The sequence below is a fragment of the Callithrix jacchus genome, chromosome 1 (assembly GCF_049354715.1).
Source record: "Callithrix jacchus isolate 240 chromosome 1, calJac240_pri, whole genome shotgun sequence".
NCBI lineage: Eukaryota > Metazoa > Chordata > Mammalia > Primates > Cebidae > Callithrix > Callithrix jacchus.
The window spans coordinates 146,222,300-146,240,366 of record NC_133502.1 but is presented as its reverse complement, the minus strand read 5'-3'; the positions used below and the strand labels follow the sequence as shown (position 1 = coordinate 146,240,366).

The 18,067-nt window shown below is 45.1% G+C and overlaps 1 protein-coding gene across 2 annotated transcripts in view; it reads left to right on the top strand.

The window, feature by feature from the left end:
* TRIM14 (tripartite motif containing 14) overlaps window positions 1-18,067 on the top strand; it is a 129,395-nt gene that overhangs the window by 5,666 nt on the left and 105,662 nt on the right. For both annotated transcript variants that reach the window (XM_002743119.6, XM_078373054.1), the window contains exons 2-3: window positions 2,485-2,580; window positions 13,852-14,085. In XM_002743119.6, coding sequence (XP_002743165.2) covers window positions 2,485-2,580; window positions 13,852-14,085 — 330 coding nt within the window. The remainder of the gene's footprint in view (window positions 1-2,484; window positions 2,581-13,851; window positions 14,086-18,067) is intronic.

The window sequence follows — 18,067 nt, the reverse complement described above, 5'->3', positions numbered from 1 at the left end:
ACACAAGTTTTAGAAAACTTATAAATGACCTCCTTCTTTTTTTTGAGTTGGAGTTTTGCTCTTGTTGCCCAGTCTGGAGTACAATGGTGCCATCTAGCTCACTGCAACCTCTGCCTCCAAGGTACAAGCAATTCTCCTGCCTCAGCTTCCCAAGTAGCTGAGATTACTGGTACATACCACCATGCCCAGCTAATTTTTGTATTTTTAGTAGAGACGGGGTTTCACCATGTTGGCCAGACTGGTCTCAAACTCCTGATCTCAGGTGATCCACCTGTCTCAGCCTCCCAGAGTGCTGGGATTACAGGAAGCTACCACGCCTGGCCATTTCCTTCTAATTTTAAACAACTTGGTCACATGTAAAATTTATTTTATGAGATTAATCTTCCACAGACCTATAATTTGCTTAAATCTTCAGTTTTGTCCTATACTTCCTTTTTATTTTGGCATTCTACCTTTGGACAAAAATATACTTCCCTTTTCCCATTATCATTCTGACTACATGAAGTTCTCTCTCATGCAAAAGAAAAATTCCTCTTTTTCAACTCTCTTTACCAAAAACACATCTGACTTTCTTTATACACTCTGTAAATATAATTGTTTCTTTTATATCAAGTAGTTATTAACTACAATTTCCACTCTTAGTAACCTGAATTTCCAGTGAAAAACCTAGGAAGCAAGTAATTTTGAGCTGTTTTCTACCACCATTTGTAATTGAAATAATTTTATAATTTCTAGAAAGATGGCTTCTCAATTTTTGTAACAGATCTAAATATATTTAGCTTTTCTATACCATGTAAATGACTCAGACATTTTATGATGACCTATTACTTAATTTAGCATAACATGATATGTTACTGAAAACAACTTTTAAAACTATGAAATGTTCATTTATAAACTTTCATCTCATTTATTTAATTTTTTCATTCACAGCAATTTTGCCTGAATTGTTCATTAAACAAAGCTAGCCATCATCAGTTGATTTCTTTGGTAATCATTTCTATAGCTTGTGAATGTCAGCCTCCCAAGCAGCGGGGACTACAGGCATTCTCCACTATGCCCAGCCCGGCTTCTTGTTTTGTTTGTTGTTTTTTGGTAGAGGTGAGGTCTTGCTATTTTGTGCAGGCTGGTCTCAAACTCCTGGCCTTAAGTGATCCTCCCACCTCAGCCTCCTGAATAGCTGGGATTATAGGTGCAAGCCACCAGGCTCAGCTCTTGAATCTCATTATGTAAGGTTGACACTATGAATACCCATTTTACATCCACATATCCACCTTCCTATCTATTCACCCATTACTCATTCATCCATCCACCATTCACCAAACATCTATTCAGTATGTATTTTAGGCCATGAGTCAAGGAATAGATAGATCCTTCCCTGATCTGAAAGAGTTCCGTGGCTGGTTGGGGGAGAAGCTGGCAGGTCCTGATAATTCTTTTTTTTGTTTGTTTGTTTTAGACAGGGTCTTACTAGCCCAGGCTGGTGTGCAGTGGTGTAGTGGCATGATCATGGCTCAGTGCAATCTTGACCTCCAGGGCTCAGGTGACTCCCCCCAACCTCAGCCTCCCAAGTAGGTAGGATTACAGGGGCATGCCACCATGCCCAGCTTTTTTTTTTTTTTTTTTTTTTGTGGTAGAGGCAGAGTCTCACCATGTTGCCCAGGCTGGTCTGGAACTCCTTGGGTTCAAGTGATCCTCCTGCCTCAGCCTCCCAAAGTGTTGGGATTATAGACATGAGTCACCATGCCTGACCAGCCCCTGATAATTCTGTTCAATTCAGCAAACACTTCTGGGTCACCCCCTGGTCCCTGTGGGGAGTAGGAATGAAGCGAGCCTGCCCTCAGGAAGCTCCCAGTCAATGGGACAGCCAGATCTGGGCCCAACAGCTGAGTGTAAGGCCAGCGGTAAGAAAGGCTAAGATGGAGATGAGGTCACACCTGTGGGGAAGGGAAATGCAGAGCAGACTTCGGGGAAAACAGCAATTTCAAAAAGCAGAGATATGGAAGATGGGAAGAGCAGGAAGCATGAACCCCAAGGACCTCTCACCTAGTCCAGGGCCAGAGGGCCACAGACTCCCTGGAATGTATGTTTCATGAGGGCAGCACCTGGAACAGGGCCTAGCATGTAGTAGGCGCTCAGTTAATAGTAAGTGGCTGTTCTTTCCCACACCCCAAGCTGCTTGCCTTAAAGTCCTATTTGAAAGGCTGGAAAAGCAAGTCACAAGCAAGACTTGTCCTAGATAAGAGAAGTGTGGGGAGGGGGTGAAAATCAAGATTTGAGGCATACCTGATGCAGACCTCCAACAATGAGAGGGGCCCTAGTCCCAGCTCATCCACCAACTTGCCACATGACTTTGGGCAAGTCACCTCACCTTCAGATGCCTCCACTGAAAAAGAACACAAGGGTAAGTGGAGATGACCCTTGTGAGGGGCCTGTTATTCAGAAGTGACAGTATTATGACTTTTTTCCTAACTCCCTCTTGTACAGAAACTCACCCAAGAATGTTTAAAGCAGCTGGCAATCAAGAAGCAGCAGCACATTGACAACATAACCCAGATAGAAGACGCCACTGAGAAGCTCAAGGTGAGTGGACATTTCTTCCTCATTCCCATGGAGAGGCTCACATTTCCCCCCAGACACAAGGGATCCCCAATACAGAGCCAATGAAAAATAAAAACCAACTTCGAAGGGGTAGATCGGGTTTGGTGGGGCCTGGAGATTCTATAATTCAGGTTCTGTAGAAAAAGAACACCAAATTACAGACAAATTTAGGTGTAAGACCGTGGAGGGGCCCTGAGCTTTGGTTTCCTTTGCTTTGTGGCAAACCTCTGGTTCCTTAGAGTTGTCTGCCACTCTCTTGGAAGAACTGGTCCATTATCCCAAATTGCCTTAAACAAAGCAAAATATAGCTTAAGGAATATGCAGGTATCTCTAATTCCACTGCCATTCTGAAAGAAAGTGAGTAGGGTATAGATTGGTTCCACAAAGAGATACTTTCTTCACTCTCTTTTCATAATGATGTTGAATGGATTCTCTGTGGATTTTAAATGGGAAGTTGAGGCTGACATTATTCTAACTAACCATTGTGACCGTGACTAACTTGTTGTGTTTGCAGGGGCTCAGGGGCTGCCCCTTCCCCTCACATCCTCCGTTGCTCCATCCTTACAGTGAGCACTGGGGTGGGAGGCCCTCCTGGGGCCTGCCCCACTAAGAGTTGGAAAAATGTTTGCTCTGTACTTTGAGAGGCCAAGGCTGGGGGATCACTTGAGCCCAGGAGTTCGGGACCAGACGAGGCAAGACAGTAAGACCCCATCTATACTAAAAATTTTTTTTAAAAATCCAGGCACGGTGGTGCTTGCCTGCAGTTCCAGCTGTTTGAGAGGCTGAGGTGGGAAGATCGCCTGATCCCTGAAGCTTGAGGCTGCAGTGAGCTAGGATCAAGTCACTGCGCTCTAGCCTGGGCAACAGAGCAAGACTCTATCAAAAAAAAAAGGGACCCCACGTCACTGCTCTCTAGCCTGGGCAACAGAGCAAGACTCTATCAAAAAAAAAAAAAAGGAACCCCACATCACTGCGCTCTAGCCTGGGCAACAGAGCAAGACTCTATCAAAAAAAAAGGGACCCCACGTCATTGCTCTCTAGCCTGGGCAACAGAGCAAGACTCTATCAAAAAAAAAAAAAAGGAACCCCTGACTACTTCACATAAAGAGGAGTGGCTCTGACCATGGGAGCAGCTAGCACCGGTTTTTCCTGTGCACGCCAAGCAAGAGTTGGCTCCCACGTTTGCCTAACGTCGATTCTTTGTCAGGTGTCTTCATGACGCTTTGCTGGTGTGCTGAGGATGCTTGTGGTTCACAGCTGTGGCCCCAGCTTAGTCATTAATAGTGTCTGTCATGTCTTCAGGAACAGAACTCTGGGCTTGGAAGATAAACAGTACCAAAGGATTTGGAAAGTGAAAGCTGTCAAGTTGGAAGGGCTGGGGGAGGTGCTGGGGCTGTTCAGCCTGAATATCTAGCTCCCTGTTTGCAAATCCCTGAGCAGATGTGGTTTGAGGGCCCCAGGGAAAGAATTCGGACCCATGTGGACGGTCTAAGGCTTGCCTGGGCCACACTGGAAGCAGAAGAATTGTCTTGGGCTACACATAAAATACACTAACACCAACAGTAGCTGATGAGCTAAAAAAAGAAAAAAAAAAATCCCCCCAAAACTCATGATGTTTTAAGAAAGTTTACAGATTTGTGTTAGGCCACATTCAAAGCTGTCCTGGGCCACATGCAGCCTGCAGGCCACAGGTTGGACAAGGTTGGCCTGTGGAATGAGGACTCATTCTCTTTCTTTTGACCCCTTCCCCAACTTTTTAACTTTGTGTAGTTTCAGAGGAAGTTGCAAAACTATTAAAGTTTTGTGTACCTTGACCTAGTTTGCCCCAAGGGTTACTTGTTATATAACGATAGCACACTATCAAAAAAAAAAAATGGATGGTATGTGTGTATCGTTGTTTTTTTTTGTTTTTTGTTTTTTTTTAAGACTGGGTTTCACCATGTTGGTCGGGCTGGTCTTGAACTCCCGACCTCAGGTGATCCACCCGCCTTCGCCTCCAAAGTGCTTGGATTACAGGCGTGAGCCACCACACCCGGCCATGTGTATAGTTTTATGTCAACTTATCACATGGATAGATTTGCATAATCACCACTGCAATCAAAATCCAGGCTGTTCCATCATACCTTCATCTATGGTAGGTATTTACCATAGATGTCCCATACATGCTGGGTTGTGAGCATGCCCTTCAGAGCACTGTGACATGAGCATCTTCAGGGGATGCTATAAGTTTCAGTAGCTCCAGACTCATTTTCATATTATTTTTCAGTTTTGAGGTCCATGAATTTAGACTCCAACACTGCTTATAATGCAAACCTGTTGTTTCATTTGTTTTGCTGGTGATTTTCTCTTCATCCATGACCCTGAATAGATGACTAGACTCCTTTTCCCTTCCTTGAGCCAGTGGGTGGAGTTTTTCTGGTGTCTAGTTGATGGATGAAGCAGCTCGTTGTGGATCTGGCTTGATGCAGGTCACCTGCATGCACCTCTGGCTCCACTCCTTCCAGGTAGCTTAGCTTCAGCTCCTGCCGGGTCACTCACTCTGTTTCCTCTTTGGTTTTGGCACCAGTGAATTTCCTGTGTTTGTTAGTTTTATTTTGTTTTTGTTTGTTTGTTTTTTGAGATGGGGTCTTGATCTGTCACCAAGGCTGGAGTACAGTGGTGCAATCTCAGCTCACTTCAACCTCCGCCTCCCAGGTTCAAGTGATTATCCTGCCTCAGCCTCCCGAGTAGCTGGGACTACAGGTTCCTGCCACCATGCCCAGCTAATTTTAGTTTTATTTATTTATTTATTTTAAAGATGGGGGTTTCACCATGTTGGTCAGACTGGTCTTGAACTCCCAACCTCAGATGATCCGCCCACCTTGGCCTCCAAAGTACTTGGATTACAGGCGTTGGCCACTGTGCCCGGCCAATTTTAGTATTTTTACTAGAGATGGGATTTCACTGTGTTGGCCAGGCTGGTCTCGAACTCTTGACCTCAAGTGATCTGTCCACTTTGGCCTCCCAAAGTGCTGTGTTTGTTTTATTTTGTACTTAGTAATATAATTTCAACATTTGCTTATTTTATCAGCATTTCTCTGTGTTTGAAGTAGAAAGGGCGATTTTCCATGTCAGCTCCTCCCTTGTTAACCAAAACCTTAGGTTGCTTTATATATGGAGTTTTGTTGTTATTTGTTCAGGATCATAACACTTTCTATGTCATTAAAGGTTCTCTTTCAATGTCAGTATTAAAGACTGTAGATTCCATGATATGACTCTCCTGTGATTCGTTAAGGTAGTTACCTAATTTCTAGACAGTTTGGTAAATATTTTTGGCACCTTGATTTATTTCCTTCAGGACACAATCCTAGAAGTGATGCCTCTCTAATAAGCACAAACGTGTGTAAGTATCCCAATGCCTTCTGTTGAATTATGGCAGGCGTAGTTTGTGGCAGAGAGGTCTGGGGCAACCGTGCGGCTCCATTCTTATTTACATAGAGGCAGCACTAGGGGAAAGTCCACTCATTTGCCTGAAAACTAATCCGTAAAGCAGGTCTGTAAACATATGAAAATCAATAAAATGTATACATGGTCCAAAGTCTGTTGTTCAGAAGCCAATAAGCAGGCTCAACCAGTTCCTTCCAGAGAACAATTAAGGACTTGGTCATTAATTCCCAGCTGACACCCATTAAATGATTTTCTCTTATTTTTTATTTTTTTTTTGGAGACGGAGTTTTGCTCTTGTTTACCCAGGCTGGAGTGCGATGGCGCAATCTTGGCTCACTGCAACCTCCGCCTCCTGGGTTCAGGCAATTCTGCCTCAGCCTCCTGTGTAGCTGGGATTACAGGCATGCGCCACCACGCCCAGCTAATTTTTTGTATTTTTAGTAGAGACGGAGTTTCACCATGTTGACCAGGATGGACTCGATCTCTTGACCTTGTGATCCACCCGCCTCGACCTCCCAAAGTGTTGGGATTACAGGCGTGAGCCACCATGCCTGGCGTGATTTTCTCTTATATCCTTGTTAATAGGCTGATTACCTCTCCCATCATGCCGTCTCAGGTGGTGTCATGATTTAAATATTTGTCCTTTCCGAAGCTCATATTGAAACGTAATCCCCAATGTGCCAGTATTGAGAGGTTATTGAAGAGGTGACTGGGACATGAGATCTTGATCGGGTCACGAGGAATCTGCCCTCATGAATGGACTAATCCATTCATGGAGTAATGGATGAAAGGATTATCACTGGAGAGGGGTTATCACAGAAGAGAGACCTGAACTAGCATGTTGGAGTGCTTAGCCCCCCTCACCATCCAATGCCCTGTGCCACCTTGGGACCATGCACAGTCTATATATTAGGCCATTCTTGCATTGCTGTACAGAAATAACTGAGGCTGGGTAATTTATAAAGACAAGTGCTTGAATTGGCTCACAGTTCTGCAGGCTGTACAGGAAGCGTGGTGCTGGCATCTGCTCGGCTTCTGAGGAGGCTTTTACTCATGGTGAAGATAAGCAGGAGTAGGCGCTTCACATGGCAAGAGCGAGAGCAAGAGGTGGGGAGGAGCCACACACTTCTAAACAGCCAGATCTTGTGAGAATTCATGCACCACTGTGAGGACAGCTCCAAGTTGACCAAACCATTCATGAGAAATCCACCCCTGTGATCCAGTCATGTCCCACCAGGCCCCACCTGCAACACTGGAGATGACAGTTCAACATGAGATTCGGGAGGGGTGGGGGACAAATATCCAAACTCTATCTGTCTTTACCAGCAAGAAGGCCCTCACCAGATGTGGCTCCTTGATCTGGTACTTAGCCTCCATAATTATAAGAATAAATCCCTTTTCATTGTTAATTACCTAGTTTCCAGTATTCTGCTATAAGCAATAGAAAACAGACTAAAACGGGGGCCAATACATCCCGGTGTAGGGAAAATTCAACACGGCCTTCTACCCTAACTTTTTACTCAAACTGGGATTAGATGACAAAATAGCAGAATGGCTATGTTCTTCTTTCAGAATCTTCCAAATTTTGTACAGTGAGCTTTTGATTCTCTCATAGTAATGTATATAATATTATATATATTATATTCACAGGCTCTCTGAAGAGTCCCAAGGTGGCACAGGACATCGAATGATGAGGGGGCTGAGTACTTTTAACATGCTAGTTCAGGTCTCTCTTCCACTCCTTATAAAGCACCAGTCCCACTCCAGTGATAACCCTTTCATATTATATATGATATATAACATATGCTATATATTTATATATTATATATATATGTATATATGATTGGTTAGTGTCAATTGAATCCAGGTATAGTTAGGGATTTAGAATGTCAAAGATGAGTCCGGGCACAGTGGCTCATGCCTGTAATCTCAGCACTTTGAGATGCTGAGATGGGCGGATCCTCTGAGGTCAGGAGTTCGATACTAGCCTGCCCAACATAGTAAAACCCTGTCTCTACTAAAAACACAAAAATTATCTGGTCATGGTGGCACACGCCTGTAGTCCCAGCTACTAGGGAGGCTGAGGCAGGAGAATTGCTTGAACCCAAAAGGCAAAGGTGAGCTGAGATCACACCATTGCACTCCAGCCTCGGTGACAGAGCAAGACACCATCTCAAGGAAATAAACAAAGAATGTCAAAGCTGAAAGGCCCTTAGAGATGGCGGCATCCAGGAAAAGGAAATAACTTGTCATTAGTCACATAGCAAGGTAGGACCTGGAACCACAGCTCCATTCATCCAAGAAGTCCACTCAGGAAGATAGAAGCCACTTTGAGGGTTTCAGACAGAGAGGATTAATGCAGGGAATAGTGACACAAGCATGGAAGAGGCTGAAAAGCTAACCAGAAGGTGGTGAGGCAGTTAGCACCCACAGGATGCCATATCCACCCCTGGGCTGGTATTAGCAGAGTGCAGGGGCCAAGGCCACCTGGACAGAAGCTGGAACCAGAATGGGCCTGTCCTTGGGAGCTGGAAGATGGAGGCAGCCATTCCTGGAGCCACTGCCCTGGTGGGAGGGGTGCCCTGGCTGCTTCCTTGCCCTCACCCCCTGATCCTCCTCTAGTTGATCCTCCTCTAGTTCCCCCTCCCATTGACTAAAGCCAGCCTGAAGGAGGATCCTGAAAATGAAGTGTGCAGGGCTCAGCCCCTCTGCCCTGTAGAGCAGAGCCGGGGATGGGCAGAAAAGGGAGCCAAGACACAAGGGCCCAGCCTGGCACCAGACCCAGAACCCCTTTGGGTGGAATAAAGAGCCTCAGTTGCTGGCTCTGTGCCTTTCTCTGTGACCCACAGGAACTGTAGGAACTGAGCCATGGTTTAGGATCAAGGGACCAGTGGGGTGACATGAACCAGCCTTTGCCAGACTGGGAATGAAAAGATGGGTGGGGGGGCGCTCAAGCCTCTAATCCCAGCACTTTGGGAGGCCGAGGCGGGTGGATCACGAGGTCAACAGATCGAGACCATCCTGGTCAACAAGGTGAAACCCCGTCTCTACTAAAAATACAAAAAATTAGCTGGGCATGGTGGCGCGTGCCTGTAATCCCAGCTACACAGGAGGCTGAGGCAGGAGAATTGCCTGAACCCAGAAGGCAGAGGTTGCGGTGAGCCGAGATCGTGCCATTGCACTCCAGCCTGGGTAACAAGAGTGAAACTCCGTCTCAAAAAAAACAAAAAACAAAAAAACTGCTTATATCCTTGTTAATAGGCTGATTACCATACTTCGTTGGGGGGAGATATTTGCTCTCTTGGTTTCTCTACAAAGGTCCTCTGTGTACTCATGTTGCCTCAATGTATGTTCATAAATCAAGAGTTTGAAATACATTTTCTTAGGAAAAAAAAAAAGCAAAAACAAACAAAAAAGAAATACATTTTCTTTTCTTTATTTGGACATTCAGTAAAACACATTTGTGTCCAGGCTCAGTGACCCATTGCAACCATATAAATGTGGACTAATTCCGGGACTAGCTTCAAGCCAGTATAACCCATAGGCCAGTGGTGTGAGCTAGCCTCTGAACCTATCCACAGCCTGGAACATTGTATGGGAAACACAGATTTAGAGAACTCATCTCCTGTTTGCTGCCAAACCACATGCTGTCCCCCTAAGAAGAGAACATGGTATCACGGGAGCCTGCCCACCCTGTGTGACTGGCTGGGTGCTGGGGTCATTCTGCTATGTGGATTGTACAGATGTTTGGGCTGAGGAAGGGGGCTGACCTGTGTCTTTTTTTTTTCAATTTTTTTCATTGTACAAATAATAAACAAATGGTCATTTTTAAAAATTTAAACAATAGTATAGTATGGAACTATATAAAGTACAAAGTGAGAGCCCCTCTTTGTGGCTGTCTGCCAGTCCATGCCTCTAACCAAACATGACCACTACTAACAGGCATTTTAATTGCACCTGCAAATATATAGATGCATACATCCCTCCATATACAGGTTTGGTTTGATTACGTTTTACATAAATTTGGATCATCTTGCATGTATTACTCTGCAGCTTGTTCTTTTTCACCTGTTTTTTGGAGAACTTTCCATGCTAGGACACATAGGTCTACTGCATTTTTTTTGTTTGTTTTTTTGAAACAGAGTCTTGCTCTATCGCCCAGGCTGGAGTGCAGTAGTGTGATCTTGACTCACTGTAACCTCCACTGCCTGGAATCAAGCAAGTGTCCTGCCTCAGTCTCCCTACTAGCTGGGATTACAGGCATGCACTACCACGCCTGGCTAATTTTTGTATTTTTAGTAGAGACGGGTTTTGCCACGTTGGCCAGGTGGTCTCAAACTCCTGACCTCAAGTGATCTGCCTGCCTCGGGCTCCCAGAATGCTGGGATTACAGGCATGAATCACCACGCCTGACCTTCTGCGTTGTTTTTGTTGTTATATTTTCTTCTTTGTTTTTATATGGTGATAAAATATATATAACATAAAATTTGCCATTCTAACCATTTTTAAGTATTCAATTAAGTGGTTTGAATTATATTCACAATGTTGCACAGCCGTCCCCTGTGTCTATTTCCAAAACTTTTTCCTTATCCCAACCAGAAACTCTGAAACCATCAAGCAATTACACCCCATTTCCCCTCTCCCAGCCCTTGGTAGTCTCGATTCTACTTTCTGTCTCTATGAATTTGCCTGGTCTAGATATTTCATATGAGCAGAATGATAAATCATTTGTCCTTTTGTATCTTGCTTATTTCACTAGGGGTGATGTCTTCAATGTTCATCCATGTTTTAGCACGCATCAGCAGAATGCATTCTTGGTAATTGCTATACATTATTTCATTGTATGAATGTAGCACAATCTATATAATTATATACATGTCCCATATTGAAAATTGTACCAAATATTTCATGGTTAACAACTGTCTGACACTGGTGCACAGGGGGGATAAAATAATTTACCAAGACAGTATTGAGTTTAGAAAGGCAGATTTATTTAGAGAAAAGGGAGAGACGCATTGCAAGGGAGCAGCAGATGAGGCGGCAGAAAGAAGGCAGGGGGCTGGAGGGGGAGTTTTCAAAGGTTTGCTGCTTGAGGTGAATACTTGCAGACAGGATGCCTGGGTGCAGGTGGACTGTGGGCTGAGCACGCCTGTAACCGGATGCATGAGTGCTAGTGAGCTGTTTGTGGTTGACCTTGTTTCTCAGAACATTCGCTCCCCACTACCCTTGTTTCTGTTTCTGCCAGTGAAGCCCATTTTTCAGTTTTCTTTTAACTTCTTGCGGTTCCACAACTATTCTCTATACTTTTTTTTTTTCAAGTCTGAGTCTCACTCTGTCGCCCATGCTGGAGTGCAGTGGCCTGATCTCAGCTCACTGCAACTTTTGTCTCCTGGGCTTAAGTGATTCTCAAGCCTCAGCCTCCCAAGTAGCTGGGATTACAGACACCAACCACCATCCCCTGCTAATTCTATTCTCTAGTCTGTATGTGTAAAAGCTATGTACTGAGAATCTTGGTACACACATCTTCATGCACATATGAAAGCACATTCCAGGATCTTAGTAAAGTAAGAGGAACTGCTGCATGAAAGAATATGTGCATTTAAAACTTTGAGGCGGAGTGGCTCACGCCTGAAATTCCAACACTTTGGCAGGCTGAGGCGGGAGGATCATCTGAGGTCAGGAGTTCAAGACCAGTCTGGCCAACAGTGAATCTCTGTTTCTCCTAAAAATGCAAAATTAGCGAGGTGTGGTGATACCCACCTGCAGTCCCAGCTACTCCAGAGGTTGAGGTAGGAGAATCACTTGTACCCGGGAGGCCGAGGTTGCAGTAAGCTGAGATCTTGCCATTGCACTCCAGCCTGGGACAAGAGCAAAACTTATTCTCAAAAAAAAAAAAAAAAAATTGATAGCTATTGTCATATTGCCCCCTAAAAATGAAGTACCAATAGACCCTACCACGCGCAGTTTATGTAAATGCCCTATTTCATATACCCTTACAGACTGCATCTCAGTCTCTTAAAAATCTTCCAATCTAATGATCAAAAACTATTTTCTGGGCTGGGCGTGGTGGTTCACACCTGTAATCCCAGCTACTCGGGAGGCTGAGGCAGGAGAATCACTTGGACCCGGGAGGCATAGGTTGCAGTGAGCCAAGATCATACCACTGCATTCCAGCCTGGACAAAAGCGAAACTCTCTATCAAAAAAATAAATAAATAAAAATTGTTCTGTATTTCATTTAATTGATTTATTCTTTGGACCTTATGTACAGTGCTTTAGTTTAACTGGACTTTCTCTTTTGTTTGTTTTCCTTAACCTTTTATTGTGGAAACTCTCAAATTATTTTAATTATTTTTATTTTCATATTTTTAGTACAAAAACACAAAAATTTATTCTAAAATGCCACTGTTACATCACAGATGCAGATACATACACACATCTCTCTATATATAATTTGAGTTCTTTTTTTGGTGTCGTTCTTTTTCTTTCCTTTTTTTTTTTTAAGACAGGGTTTTGCCATGTTGGTCAGGCTGGTCTTGAATTCTCAACCTCAGGTGATCCACCCACCTTGGCCTCCAAATTGCTTGGATTACAGGCATGAGCCACCACACCTGGCCTTTTTCTTTTCTTTTTTTTAAGGTTTGTGTTTTTTTTTTTGAGACGGAGTTTCACTCTTGTTACCCAGGCTGGAGTGCAATGCCGCGATCTCGGCTCACTGCAACCTCCGCCTCCTGGGTTCAGGCAATTCTCCTGCCTCAGCCTCCTGAGTAGCTGGGATTACAGGCACGTGCCACCGTGCCCAGCTATTTTTAGTAGAGACGGGGTTTCACCATGTTGACCAGGATGGTCTTGATCTGTTGACCTCGTGATCCACCCGCCTCGGCCTCCCAAAGTGCTGGGATTACAGGCTTGAGCCACCGCGCCCGGCCTTAAGGTCGTTCTCTTTTTGAGACAGAAGTTTGCTCTTATTGCCTAGGCTGGGCTGGAGTACAATGGCGCCATCTCAGATCACTGCAACCTCTGCCTCCCGAGTTCACAGGATTCTCCTGCCTCAGCCTTTCGAGTAGCTGGGATTATAGGCACCTGCCACCACACCCAGCTAATTTTTGTGTTTTTAACAGAGACTGTGTTTCACCATGTTGGCCAGGCTGGTCTCGAATTCCTGACCTCAGGCGATCCACCTGCTGCCTCCCATAGTGCTGGGATTACAGGCATGAGCCACCATGCCTGGCCATAATTTGAGTTCTTTTAAAAACTCTTTATTTTGTGCTTTTGACCTTTTTAATCTGTGTTTGAGCCACATGGTTTTTTTAGATCCTGTAGATTTATCATTTGTTTTGTCATCAGATAAGGCAGATAACGTGTTATCAGGTTTTTCTTCATTGATTTTTTTAAAGCAATTTTGGCTTTTCTTATGCTTATTCTCTCTCCTGATAATTTTATAATTTTTAATCTGCATGTTAAAATTTTGATTGGAATTTTATCAAATTCTAATTTGTCTAATTTTATCAAATTCTAATTTAGAGACAAATAGTGACTTTATAGTAATGAAGCTTCCCAGTCACTAATATGGTTTTTTATTAGGCTTATTTCCACATATTTTGCTATTTTTTTCTCCCATTTTCAAAAGAATCTTTATTTCTCCATGCATTTTATGATTGGTGATATCTGGTGCTTAGGAAAGCTTTGTTTTTTATAGGTTGATCTTGTATCTGACTGGCCACTTTGCTGAATTTATGTTTCAGACATTCTAATTATTTTCATGTTGATTATTCTGGGTTTCCCGATCGATAAACATATCATCTGCAACTGGTTTTTCTGTTTTTAGGCTCATGCAGAGTCAAGTAAAACCTGGCTGAAGGGGATATTCACTGAACTCAGATTACTACTTGATGAAGAGGAAGCAGTGGCCAAGAAATTCATTGATAAAAACACACAGCTTGCCCTCCAGGTGTACAGGGAACAAGCTGACTCTTGCAAAGAGCAACTTGACATCACAAACGATCTCTCCAACAGGGTCTGGAGTATTGGCCAGGAGCCCGATCCTGTCCAGAGGCTTCAGGTAATGCTGGGGTCACTGCTCTTACAGCTGCCACCTGCCATCCACACTTCATCTCAGGTGCTGTGGCACTGAGCACTGTATTAACACAAAATGTTGCCTGGTCACCATGCAGACTGTCTTGCCCCCAAACAAGTGTTCAAGAGAATATACATTGTTAGGAAGATAATACACATCTTGGGCTAATTAAATAATATTAACAGCCACCAATTTCAAAGGCCTCTGTGTTTTGAGCACTGTGTAGCTTAGCACGAATATTCACTAGAACTCTGCAGAGTGGCCTCGCCCCATTTTATAAACAAGAAATTGAGGCTTAGTAAAGTGAAGTGACTCACCTGGTCTTACACAGCTGGTAGGTGGCAGAGCTGATATCAGGTCTGTCTGTCTGTCTGTCTGTCTGTCTAGGTTTGACTCTAAACCCACAAGACACCTTGCCTGGCCCTCTGCCTGTATAGTCTTAAATTGAGACACCCCTCCTGAAAAGGCAGGTGTCCTTGCAGCTAGTGAGAACATTTCAAAAGCTGAGTCACAGTTCACTCAATGGTATTCCTTGGCCACTGGGCTTTGTTGAGGAAGAGTTTAAGAAACAGCCCCTGTGGCAGATCACTTGAGGCCAGAAGTTTGAGACCAGCCTGGCCAGCATGGCGAAACCCCCTCTCTACTAAAAATGCAAAAATTAGCCAGACGTGGTGGCACATACCTGTGAGGCTGAGGCAGGAGAATCACTTGAATCTGGGAGGCAAAGGTTTGCAGTGAGCTAAGATTGCACCCCTGTACTCCAACCTGGGTGACAGAGCAAGACTCTCTCAAAAAAAAAACAAAAAAACAAAAAAACAAAAAAAAAATAGCCCCTGCGATACTCATTGCTACATTTGGGGAAAGCATGTTGTCAAGGATGGTGTTCCTGTTTTTAGGGAACTGTGGAAGAAGCTCTTGTCTGGTGTCAATACCCCTGTGCAGTCGCGTCCGCACTATAATTGCTTTATCACTGATAGAGCTGCTCCTGTTTCCTTCTTTGCCTTGGGACGCTCAGAGCCAAATCTGCTTTGACTAACCAGGCTAAGGCTTCACGGCAAACACTTTGTGTCTGATTTTCTCTTTGCTTCATTTTTTGCACTATGAAGAAAAATCTTGCCGTATTAGAGGAACTTTGCAAGATACTTTAAAGGCTGTGGGACAAGGCAGGGCACAACTAAAAGTGGCACCAACTCTAACCACAGATGAGTATAGGCTCTGGCTGGAAAATAAGACAGACAAAAAAGCCAGTCAGCACAAAACCAGCCAAGCCAGTCCCCAGGTGGGGATTTCCACTCTTGTGTCTTACGTGGCCTCAGTCAGTTCAGCCTGTGTCTCATCGTCAGCTGTTTCAGTCAAATTCTGGGTGAGGTGCTTTGCTAGGAATGGGTATTGCGCTTTAAGAAGGGCAAGATGCACAGAGTGATACATTGGATTGTTTCTTTTTAAATAACGGTCCTTTTTAAGGCTATGGAATACGAAGGAATGCTTCCATGGAGAAGCATGCTATTCTCCCTCATAAAGTGGCTTCAGGGCTTTGCCAGCTCTTTTTCTTAAATTCTCTTGTGCCAGCCAAGTGTGGTGGCTCACGCCTGTAATCCCAGCACTTTGGGAGGCTGAGGTGGGTGGATCACGAGGTCAAGAGATTGAGACCATCCTTTGGCCAACATGGTAAAACCCCATCTCTACTAAAAATACAAAAATTAGCTGGGCATGGTGGTGGGCATGGACTACATGCCTATAGTCCCGGCTACTGCAGAGGCTGAGGCAGGAGAATTGCTCGAGCCCCAGAGGCAGAGGTTGCAGTGAGCCAAGAAAGCACCACTGCATTCCAGCCTGGCGACAGAGCGAGACTCTGTCTCAAAAAAAAAAAAAAAAAAAAAAAAAATATATATATATATATATATATTCTCTTGTGCCAAAGCTATTGATTTTAATCATTCAGCATTCCCACCTTCTATGTGTTCATTCGTTTATTCATCAATACGTACTGAGCCAGGTCACTTGCTGGACATTAGGAGCTCACGGTTTGTGGGGAGACTTGCTCAGAAATAGTTATTTACAGTACAGCTTAAGCAGTTTTGTAAATGTGAAGCTAGCAAAATTATGTCCAAGAAATGTCTGACACTCTCTGGCTGCGAGAAGGATACAGTCTGGGAAGACTTCTAGGAAGAGGTGATGGTAGGGCTGGGTGTTGGGAAATGAGTAGGAGCACACTGCATATATAGAGAGAGCAGAGAGGACAGACAGGAACTGTGTACATGTGAGAGCTTGGCAGGCTGGGGAACCACTAGGGGTTCAACCTGGCTTGAGGAGGGGTAGGGGGTATAAGGGTGGGGGTATTGAGAGACACAGCTGGATCAATAGGTCATGGTTAGTTCATGAAGGGCCTTATGTTTCATGGATTTTAGCATTTGCCTGTAATACAATAGGAGACAGGAATGTTTTTTGTTTGTTTGTCTGTTTGTTTTCGAGACAGCGTCTCACCTGTTGCCCAGGCTGGAATGCAGTGACTTAATCTCAGTTCACTGCAACTTTGCCTTCCAAATTCAAGGGATTCTCCTGCCTCAGCCCCTTGAAGAGCTGGGACTACAGGCACGTGCCACCATGCCCAGCTAATTTTTGTATTTTTACTAGAGGCGGGTTTTCACCCTATTGGCCAGGCTGGTCTCAAACTCTTGACCTCAAGTTATCCACCCGCCTTGGCCTCCTGAAGTGCTGGGATTACAGGCATGAACCACCATGCCCAGCACAGGAGTGGTTTGAACTGAGGGATGAAAGCAGTCACATGGTCAGGTTAGTGCTTTAGAAAAGTCACTTTAGAGACAGTGGAAGATGGACAGGGGAGACCAGGATAGGAGGCTGGAAGGGAACTTGGGAGGAGGCCACAATGTCCAGGAGAGAGATGATGGTGGCCTGGACCAAGATAGGGGCAGTGGGGATAGGGAGAAACAGGCAGGTCAGGAGATGCCACAAGAATGGAGATTGGAATTGGAGAATGAGTAGGGGGAATCCCGAGATGACGCCGGAGTTTCTGGCCTGAGAGATGAGGGACTGGGTTTTCTGTTCTCTGAGTCTGCAAAGGCAAAAGCAGCTATCCTTGGTTTCATGCACTGATTTTTCCATCATACATATGTTTTGAGAACCCATGTGTCCGGCCTGGTGCTAGTTGCTGGAGTTTGGGGTTATCAGGTGGTGACATGTGTCCTCTATCGACCCCTCATCCTACCCTACTCATCTGCCCTCTGAGCCCCCTCTCGCCTCCCTGGAGCTGCTCCCTGCCCACCCTGGACTTCCTGCTAGTGCTCAGTCTTCCCTGGCCAACTCCATTCCAGTGCTCTGGGTGTGACCTTAGCCCTGGTTCCCCACCAAAATGAGGTTGGACTCTAGACTCCTGGCCTCCTAGGCCGAATGGGGCTTGGAGGCCATCTCACAGCCCCCTCCTAATGTACGGCATGCTGCCAGGTAGGGCCTGCCCCGGCCCCACAGCCAAGTGCCAGGCCACCCTCCTCCCTCCTGAGGCCCCCATCTGTCCACCCCTTCTTGGGCAGGCAGCACTACCACTGCCAGCCAAGCCTGATCACTGGGGGCAGTCAGCTTCCTCCCAACTCCTGGCCAGGACAGCCCTTCAGAAAGTGCCATCACAGTTCTTACCTGCAAACAGGAGAATCCACTGGAACTGTTTTAAGCAAGAAAGGAGTTTACGGAAGAATATGAGGTAGTTGGTAGGATCTCCAGGAGGGCCAGAGAGTCAGGATAGCACATGGGCAGCAGGAAGGAAGTCCAGGCTCCAGCAGGGGTTGGTGCCAGTATAGGCCCCACGGCGCCTCTGCTGGAAAAGACATCACCACTCTCACCACTGACCAGAGCCCCCACCACTGCTGCCCTGAGCATCACATTGCCACCATCGCTACCCTCACCTTCACTTCCAAATCCATGCTTTGGCTTGGAGGTGTCTGGTGACACTCCT